We start from the raw sequence: 10,646 nt of genomic DNA on the forward strand, positions 1-10,646 counted from the left end.
TTGATGACAGAACAAAGTGGCATCACAGACATTATTTAAAAAGTAAAAACTGTATTAAAATGCAGTTTATGTGAGTTTATCTGTTAGAGCTGTCGGGTTTTTTTTTCCTCCACCCCTTCAGGGCGTGGTCCCACGGACACGGAGGAGAAGAACCCACGTTCACATTAAACAGACGTTCCCCGGCCTCCAGCAGCACAGCACTGAAAACCTGCAGCAGAGCAAAGAGCCATGAGGGAAATAGTTCACATCCAGGCGGGACAGTGTGGGAACCAGATCGGGACCAAGGTACAGACTTTTATCTCCTCAATCATCTCTACGCTCAAAATCACAACTCCTTTATTTTTTATTTTTTTTTTATCTCTTCTCACATTTATGAGGGAGTCATTGTTTCTCTGAGTCTGAGTATTTTCTTATAGTGCAGCATTCATGTATCTCCAACAGGATAATTTAAAACGTCTCAGTCAGAGCATCAATAAGAGCTCTGGTTAACGTCTCCAATGAAATCACTGAATGATGCAGCTGCACATTAGTCTGAACAAGAGAAACATGACGGGTGAAACCGATTATTAGAATTATCTGAGGAGTCATTCTGTGACTTAAAAGAACAAAAACGTCCTGAAGAATCACTTTTCACTGTTTTCTCTGTAACTGTCACATGTTGAAATCGTAGAAAACGCCTCATTTTGTTGGATTTTATGTCAGAACCTGAAGCTGGGAGGTGATTCCTAGATCCGACCGTTAATAAGCTCAGTGCTGGAGTCAATGCGCTCGGCTGTTTTCCAGCTCTGAGTGAAGGGAATGCAGCGAGGGGGAGTGAAGTAAACTCTGTGAGCAGCTGAGAGACTATTCAAGGAATCTGCACACACACACACACACACACACACACACACACACACACACACACACACACACACACACACACTCTCTAACTATTTTAGTGTGGGTTTTCAGAGTTCATCCAGACAGGAAAGTGAAACATGAACCACTCACTGTGACCTCAAAGGCTTGTGGGTGATGAGCCGCTGTGACTGTGTGAGAAGTACGACAAACATTACAAACACTCCCAAGAAACAAAGAAAAAGAAATGGTGTCCGGCCCTGATGTGGTGAAAGAAAGAGTTTTTATTTATTTATTTTCAATCAATCAATCTTTATTTATACGACACTTTTGGTACAAAACATGCAGCACAAAGTGCTTTACATAAAAACTAAGAAAAAACAATAGACACAAGAGACACACACACAAAAACAAACACTAGCCCACCCTCAGCACTACGAAGTAAAGAAAACACTAGTCAGATAAAAAAAACAGAACTGTATGAATAATTATAATTTACTAATTAAAAAATACATAATATTCATTTAAAAGACACTAAAAAGGTGAAAAAAATAAAATAAAATACAAAATAAAAATAAGTTAAAATTAGTTAAAAAACAGATTAAAATGATAAAATGATAGAAAGAATAAAATTCATAAAATTAATAACCAAACTAAAAAGACATAAATAATAAAAAAAATATGTAAAATTCAGTTAAAAGTGGGACTGAAAATATAAATTAGGACCGTGATCATATGTGGCTCTTGTTCAGTAAACATTTCTCACGTGGTGCATTCACTGACATCAAGGACAAATAAACATGCTCTACAACCACAACAACAACTAATGGAACACAACAGAACTGAACACAAACACATGAGACTATCAATAGTTTGCGCTGCAGATAAGTTTGTTCTATATAAATCAACACCATTAATAGTGTTTAATACTTCATAGCGTGTTTGAACCAATGACCCATCGGACTCCTCATCTGTCTTCTAGGAGGCGTCCATGTTGTTGTTGTCACATGATCAGAGACTTGTCGACTTCCTGCTGAAAGCGTCATGGCGCAGCAGTAGAGTCAGTTGTGATATATTAGTTACTGAACCTGCACGACCACATCAGAGGGAAATAAACTGGTCAAAGTTTAAAGTCTCTCAGAGGAATGGACGTATCATTCATTCATCATATCAGTGAAACATACCACAAACCCAGTTTGTCCCAGTTCAGAGTTGGTATGAGGAACTTTTCTAAGATCCTCCTGTAATCTAACGTGGAGCTGATCAGCATCAATTATCTCAGCATCTCAGACAGTCAGGCTTAATGAGCAGAGATACCAGTCTGTCGGTGCACAAGTCTAAAACAACTGCTGCCAATATGTTTGCTGAGGCTGTTATTCCGTGGTTTAATCCTCTTTTTTGAGCCTTGTTTCAAAGGTATCACCATTAAATAGTAATAGTTCTATCTAATTAAGTCTCTATATTTCTGAATATTCAAATTATATCACAGATTACAGATCAGAACTCTGTACGTTAAGCAGGGATTTAAGCCTCAGAGGGTGTGTAAGTGAATGCATCGTACAGACAGGAACTAAATCAGTTCTTCTTCTTTGACTCGTTCAGTTCTGGGAAGTGATCAGCGATGAGCACGGCATCGACCCCGCGGGAAACTACGTTGGTGACTCCTCTCTTCAGCTGGACAGAGTCAACGTCTACTACAATGAAGCGTCGTGTAAGTGCGGGAACAGTAAAACAAAGCCATGTGTTGCACAGCTGTTTGGTTAAAATGACAAATCAAGAAGTTCTTCTTTCTCTGCGCAGCACATAAATACGTCCCCCGGTCGGTGCTGGTGGACCTGGAACCAGGAACCATGGACAGTGTTCGCTCAGGCGCCTTTGGACAACTCTTCAGACCAGACAACTTCATCTTCGGTAACAGTCTCCTGCTTTCATTCGTCAGGTCGTATCAATCCAGGAGAGACCCCACATTCCCACATAATGTCCAACTGTATTATGATCTGCACAGACAAAACTGTGCTGTACTGTTAATTCAAGAGTCTCAAGAGTCGTTTCAGAAAACTTCAAACTACAGCTCAGTTTTTAAGTTGTGTTGAAAGGCCAAGTAAAACTACCCTGATTCTAGATAATTCAGGTTTTTGCACGGAAATAGTGAAACAGCAAATGTTAGCAAGAGAAGAGCTTCAAATGTAAACAAACAAAACAAACATGATGGTGGAAAAATGCATCCATCAACCAATCAGGAAATGATGTGTCAATGGTTGCTAAGGAACAGTGACAGGAGACAGTTTAGAGACATTTAGACATCAACACCTGATAGTTTTGTTCATGGTCCTAAATAGCTGAACAAAAAATCCTGATGCATTAGGGTTAGGGTTCTAAAAATGGTTGGTCCAACATTTTTGTGGTTTTCCAACTTTTTCCTGCTTGGATTTGATGGTTTTAGTCTGATTTTAGGTCCAATGTGTTAATACAGTTTGTCAGAATGAAAAAATAAGTGTAAAGTCACACATGTGACACACACATGAAAAATGGAAAAGGCAACTGAGGAAGTGTCAGCTAGCTGCTTGCACACCTGCTAGCATTAGAGGCTAAATGCAGCTTCAGAATTCAGAGTTAATTATGGAATAAGGATTGTTACATCTTAAAGATTTGTATTGTTATAGGAGGACAGAAACCGAGAGACAGGGAAAACCTCTGACTGAAATAACTGTGGAATTTGTTTTATAAACAAATATCTGGGGACCAGTAGAAACGGAGAAGACACAGATCTCTATCTCTCTCCTCCCTGGCATTCGTCGGCTGAGAACTGGGTCACGGCTGCAGAGTGAATGTCGGCATGCATGCTCCCATCTGTCGTGGTGATCGTTTTACATTTCACGGATGGTTTTTCCCTGTGATGTCGTTGGTCTGCAGGTCAGACAGGTGCAGGAAACAACTGGGCTAAAGGTCACTACACGGAGGGGGCGGAGCTTGTGGACTCGGTCCTGGATGTGGTCAGGAAGGAGTGTGAGCACTGCGACTGTCTCCAGGTGAACCGATCATGTTGCAATGGATATTTTTGGTTCATCACTGGGTTAGAAAACAACATTTGTGTTCTGCTGGGAACTGGTATCCATTAGACACCCACTTAGACCAATGACACTCAGGATCCCAAACTGATCAAGTATCTGTGGGAAGATCCACAGAGGCCCCTCCCCTCAAAGGCCCCGACTAATCACATTCAGCCCCCTCAGGAGGCCCATGTCCATTCTATGACTAGTCACCACAAGGGAAACCTACACAATATTAGGAAGGTGGTCATAATGTTATGCCTGATCGCTGTATGTAGGAAGTTTCAGAACGTGTGTTTCTAAAAGCTGAATAACCAGCCAGGCCAAGGTGGCTCCTGGTGATTAATTAACAAAAAAATAATCACACAACTTTTCCAGGTTCAACAGTTTGAAGAATTTAAACAAAATCTATGGAGTGACTTTGTCTTTGAAATGAATGATAATGGTGATGATGATCATGGATGACATCCATGACAGAGCAATGAGGAAAATTTACTTGAAAGAAAGAAAGAAATAATGTTATAAATTAAAGGACAAAAAAAAAAAAAAGAATATTTCATACAACAAATCAGAGAAAGAGATCAAACATTCAGCTGCAGTGATTTCGGCTTCTGTTTTAGAAGATGAATCTTTTTGCATTAATTGACCTTTCGTAAAAACCCCAACCCCTATGCTACTGTTAGCTACAGCTACTAGCCCCACTGCTACACCATTTAGTTTGTCGGAGGTCGGCAACTTGATGGACCTTGTTTACATAGTAACAGTTTCTAGGATGTATGATTGGACAATGGCCGTTTGGGGGCGGGGTTTTGTGAAAGGTCAGTTGGTCGAGGATTTTTCCTCAGTGTCACCATGTGTCTTCTTTCTTGTTGTCAAATAAAAGAAAGAACCAACTCCCCGTTGTGACTGTACCTCCAGGGTTTCCAGCTGACTCACTCGCTGGGAGGAGGCACCGGCTCCGGGATGGGAACCCTGCTGATCAGCAAGATCCGGGAGGAGTACCCGGACCGGATCATGAACACCTTCAGCGTCATGCCCTCGCCTAAGGTTTGATTCATTTCGCCCTTCTTCTCTCTTCCTGCTTTCTATAACACACTATGTTCTCCTCTATCATCTCGGGTGTAGTGGACGTCTATTTTCACATCACAGTGACATTTATTTGAATAATAATTTGGGGCCAACAGGCCAACCCTCCTCAAGGTTCAAGATTCAAGAACTTTTTAGTTCTTGAATCTTAGTTAGTCAGCACAGAAGACAAGAGAAGAAACATCAATACATAAAACAGCGTATCATCGGTAAAAAAAATAGTATAAATAGATTAAAAATATGTATATTTTTTAATATGTTTATACTGTTTCTCACATCCTTCCCCTGTCTATTTTCCTTCACCTCAATATGAATGAATGAATGAATGAATGAATGAATGAATAAATGCTCTTTATAGTGACTGTTAAAATACCCAGAGCCATCACTGCTTCATTTAAACTAAAAAAAAGGAAAATCCTGTAAATAGGTAACTAACACCAAAGCTATATAAAATACCTATGTACTACTGTATGCAAAACTATTGTGGTACTATCATGTGCACTGATATTAACTGGTCGTTTCCATTTGAAGACTTAATAGTAAGAACTAGTTTTAATATAATTTTATTGAAGATGCCATAATGTTTCTACTGATTAGTGTGAATTCATTGGTCAGTGGATAAAAGCTGTGTCTGGTCCGTCAGGTGTCGGACACCGTGGTGGAGCCCTACAACGCCACCTTGTCCGTCCACCAGCTGGTTGAAAACACAGATGAGACGTACTGCATTGACAACGAGGCCCTCTACGACATCTGCTTCCGCACTCTTAAACTCACGACGCCCACCTACGGCGACCTCAACCACCTGGTGTCGGCCACCATGAGCGGCGTGACGACCTCCCTCCGTTTCCCCGGGCAGCTCAACGCAGATCTTCGCAAACTGGCTGTCAACATGGTCCCTTTCCCTAGGCTTCACTTCTTCATGCCGGGGTTTGCTCCTCTGACGGCGAGGGGCAGCCAGCAGTACCGAGCCCTCACCGTTCCTGAGCTCACCCAGCAGATGTTCGACGCCAGGAACATGATGGCGGCCTGTGACCCTCGCCACGGCCGCTACCTGACCGTGGCCACCGTCTTCCGTGGGCCCATGTCTATGAAGGAGGTGGACGAGCAGATGCTGAACGTGCAGAACAAGAACAGCAGCTACTTTGTGGAGTGGATCCCCAACAACGTGAAGGTGGCCGTCTGCGACATCGCCCCCCGGGGGCTCAAGATGGCCGCCACCTTTATTGGCAACAGCACGGCCATCCAGGAGCTGTTCAAGAGGATCTCGGAGCAGTTCTCCGCCATGTTCCGGCGGAAGGCTTTCCTGCACTGGTTCACTGGCGAGGGCATGGATGAGATGGAGTTCACGGAGGCGGAGAGCAACATGAACGACCTGGTGTCCGAGTACCAGCAGTACCAGGAGGCCACGGCCAACGACGGAGACGAGAACTTTGAGGACGAGGAGGACGAAATCATCGAGTGAGGAGACGCCGGGTAAAGCTCATCACGATACGCCAGAATAAAACCATCGTCACTTTAGCTGTTTCTGAAACATTTACACAACGAGTCTGTTGACAATAAAACAGTTACTTTAATATGTATTAATTGCATTTTAATTGAATCAGTAAAACTTTTCCACGGCTTAAAAAGTCTAATTATAAAATGGACGTTTCTGCCATTTTTTTTTTAGTAATCTTTTTGTAAAGTTGTGATTTTTGTTATTTAGGCAGATAAAATCATTTTGTTCCAAAGCACTACTGACAAATGTTCTCAAAGTTCATGACAACCTTTTTACTAAGAACTTATTTGCTTTGATTGAGGAGGTTGATGCTGACGAAAAAGTTAATGTTAAACCTGGTTCCCACTAACTTCTATTTACAGCGATTGCAGTCCTTCTGTGTTTGTGTGTACGACTAACTCAACCCCTTATTGATCGTATCAGATTTAGGAATGCAAAGAATTCACAGCGACTGCCTAGTTTAAACAGCTGATTACTAGAATTTAAAGACGTGCACATTCAGAAAGACTCAGTGAATCATAAGTGATGATATTTTATTGTAGAACATTTACTTTCTAGCCCCTTTGACTGTGTTTGAGTGTGTTTGTTTCTTTTCAGATTGTGATTTTTGTACATGTGAACACAACCCAACTGGCTGAAGAGAGGTTGAAATAAAAGCTTCTGCCAAGGCCTCACAGTGTTGTATGTGCTGTGTTTGTGCGTTACGTGCAGCTGGATCTATCCTGCAGCTGTGTATTCATGTCATACATGTGCACAACATATATGTGCAGAAACTGATTTTACTCCGAGGAAGAACCTGCCCCACCCCCCATGTTCCTTTAGTTTCAGGAGCAGGTTGATATTTGTGATTTTTAGTGAAATGTCTGAACAACAGTTTGATGATATTGTCATGATATCTAGCTCTGACATTCACTCTGCTCAGAGTTTAATGACCTGCTCAGTCAAATGACACAAATCTGAATGTAAAGTTCAGTTCACAACACGGAGTCCACATCGGGGGCAGCTTTAGCTGCAGCAGAACCAACAATAAAGAGCAGACAGCGTTGGGTTAATAATTACATCACTCCTTTAAAATCACTTGTCGGTTTATTTGGTACGTTACTGAAAACAAATGCATTCTGTTAATACAGGTTCAGTCATTTGGTTAAAATCTCTATTAGTTCGTTCTTGGTGGCTGATGTTTGGAACAGGCTGATGGACTTCAGGCTCCGTTCAGTCCATGCATGGACCTGGTGTTGCAGCATCTCCAGGAACAGAATTTATTTCCCACAATATCCTTAAAGCATCTGTTGTCGAGTCGCTCTGTTGGGAACTGACTATGATCCTGCAAAGATCTGCTGATTGAAGATGGAAGAAACTGCAGAGACTGTGTCTGTGGTTCCAGTTAAATACCATGTTTGGTCAGTGAACAACAGATATGCTTGAGATAAACTGTGAGTCAGTCTGCTTTTGCAGCTGTTTCGTATTGGGACAAAATTGAACTTATCTCAAAGGGAGTCAACCGAATGCCTTCAACAAGCAGAGGTTTTGTTAACATGGTGCTTTTAGGACCTGAGCCCACCTCACTATACTGACCGAATACAGACAGACAGAGAGAATGAACCTGTTAATCTCCTCCTGCAGAGCTGAGTGTGAGAGCTGATCAGCAGTTCTGTTTGTGTTGTGGATTACATGGAGACTAAAGCGCTTGGTTGGAGTCCACGGACCAGAGCTGATGTCTGTGGATCTATTCTCCGCCTGCAGCTGCTCTTTGTCTCTGTGTTGTGAGGTATTCAGCAGAGTTGCAGAGTCACGCAGTGCTCGGTAGTCATCCACACGACACTCTCAAACGTCAGCATTGCTGCTGTTTCTCTATTTATCGTTTGCTTTAGAGGATGAGATTAAGGATCTTTATGTAAATACATGGTGTCTGGATCATCATCACATATCCCTATGTTTATGTCTGGTGCAACCTGAAACTATATGAACCTCTGAGAAACTGAGGATGATTCTCAGCCCAGTGTTGATTGTGTGACTTTCAAGCAAACTGGATGGCCACGTTGAACTTTAATTCCCAAATTCCCGAATTCCTAATTCCTCCAGTGCTGACATGTTAAAATGCAAAATCCTGAAATGCAAAAACTAAAATAATAATTCATTCATTTAAAAAAAGTTTGGACGTCCAAGTTATGGCCATAACATTCCTGCAACGTCAAACTCAGCTGTAGACTTCTGTTACAGTCGGATCCGTTTTTTACCCCGTTTCCCTCCTTGTTGTAAAATCAACTTATGCAAATGAATTACAAATTGAGGGTATTTCAAAATTCTAGAGAAAAAGTTCCTTGTAACGTTAAGGAATGTATTATGTCAGTGTGAAAACACGTCCAGCTGTGCTCTCTCAGGAAGTCAGCTGGGATGTGAAGTCATTTTTCCATATTAAAATGTTCTCAGGCTTCTGAACAACGTTGGACTGAAAATACAATAGTGATAAAAAATATATATTTTAGGAGTTGTGCTGAAAGTGAGGTCTCTGCAGGCTCCATTCATCACAATGATGATGTTAATGTGTCAGAGGGGACGTTTTAATTATCTTATCATGAATCGACAAGATTCATCTTGTGACTAAAAGGAATTGGATGTGAATCTTTCCAGCTTTAGAAGAGGCTGTTATCATGTCTGATAGTGAAAGTAGGAGACCAATAACAAGGAGAAGAGAAAGTGGAAAATAAACAACACCTCTGCAGCCGGTACCTGTCTTAGAATACTATGAATGGGAGAACAAGCTGACTGCTGTATGAGCTATGATGGCTCAGCTCATCCTCTGGGAAACAGGACTGTGATCCGGACCTGGTGCGTCTGACCGGGAATAAATCCCAGTTTCATATCGTGCGTCGTGTTATCGGTCATGGGTGAATGCTTGTTAAACATGTGGTTTCTCTAACAGGAACTGTGATGCAGTTCAGCAGCTGGATGAGCCAATCAGAGAGAAGCAAGACAACCTGAGTCCAATCCTGTCAAACGAATCGGTCGTATTTCCCTCATTTTAGTTTTCAAATGCGTCTGAGTCTCATGTGAACACAGTGAGGAAATCCTGCACTGTTTCAAATACTTCATGACGATTATGTTCTTTTAGGTCTAATGGTCAAATGGAAATGAATAAAGATGTGACATATAATCACTGAAGTAATTATTTGACCTCTGACTTCATAACAACAACAGCAGCAGCACTACCACTACTACTACAACTACTACTACTACTACTAATAATAATAATAATAGAAGGAGTGTTGGTTCCATTTATGCAGAAAGGCAAGTTTATAAAAATAGGTTGCGCTCATAGTGACCTCTAGTGGTCACTATGACTATGCTATTCAGCCTAGCACACTGATAAAATGCCAAAATAATAGGAACATGTGCCAGAACCTTTATGTAGAAGAAGATTTAGTGCAGAGCTGTTAAATTAGCGATGCATTCACTAACGTACCTAATGAACCGGCAAATTAGGGTAAAAGTTACCAAGTCGTGTGGGGTTACTGGCCGCCACCACATCCCTCCTTCCTCAGGTTTCCTTTCTGTCTTCATTCCCTCCTTCTTTCATCCAGTTCCTCCTTTACTGTTCTGTACTTGCTATGACTGACCACAAGGAGGTGCTGCAACATAACGTCTGTAGCAGCTGTGAATTTAACAGCCTCACTGAGGCATGTCTAACATTTTACTGCATAAAAATATGCACTACATAAAAAAAAAAAAAAATAAATAAATAAAAAATCTGGGGTTCAGTGGAGGTCTGAAGTGTGTGTGTGTGTTCTTGTTTTTTTGTAGTTGTGGGGACCAAACATAACACACACATTGTGAGAACATCTCTTTTGGGCCTGAAATGTTCTCGGGGTTCAAACCGACCCAGACTTGGTTTTAAAATAACACTTCGGTTGTGGATGCTGTTGATTTTAGGGAGCTATTAAATGCATTATTTCAATGGAAAGTCCTCACAAAGATAGAAACACTAGTGCGCTTCCACCCCAACATGAAGAGAAAATGTGAAATTAAAGTGAACTTGAAGAAAACTGAAGGTAGCAATATGAAACTTTTTGATGAATTTGCTGAGGCTGCAACTTCCTGGAGAGTGTATTAGTCAATTAGCGTGTCGGCGAGATAAGTAGCTAGAGCTAATGAGCGCCCCCCGGCTGTAGCTAATA

At 41.5% G+C, this 10,646-nt stretch overlaps 1 protein-coding gene across 1 annotated transcript; it reads left to right on the forward strand.

Moving 5' to 3' along the window:
- The first annotated feature begins 156 nt into the window (after positions 1 to 156).
- tubb6 (tubulin, beta 6 class V) lies at positions 157 to 7,145 on the forward strand. The gene is made up of 6 exons (XM_047568657.1): positions 157 to 285; positions 2,440 to 2,548; positions 2,638 to 2,748; positions 3,751 to 3,866; positions 4,806 to 4,934; positions 5,617 to 7,145. Exons 1-6 carry the CDS (start codon positions 229 to 231, stop codon positions 6,433 to 6,435), a joined length of 1,341 nt encoding a protein of 446 aa, XP_047424613.1. The 5' UTR covers positions 157 to 228; the 3' UTR covers positions 6,436 to 7,145.
- The last annotated feature ends 3,501 nt before the right edge of the window (positions 7,146 to 10,646 follow it).

Source organism: Mugil cephalus, chromosome 18, assembly GCF_022458985.1.
Source record: "Mugil cephalus isolate CIBA_MC_2020 chromosome 18, CIBA_Mcephalus_1.1, whole genome shotgun sequence".
Taxonomy (NCBI): domain Eukaryota; kingdom Metazoa; phylum Chordata; class Actinopteri; order Mugiliformes; family Mugilidae; genus Mugil; species Mugil cephalus.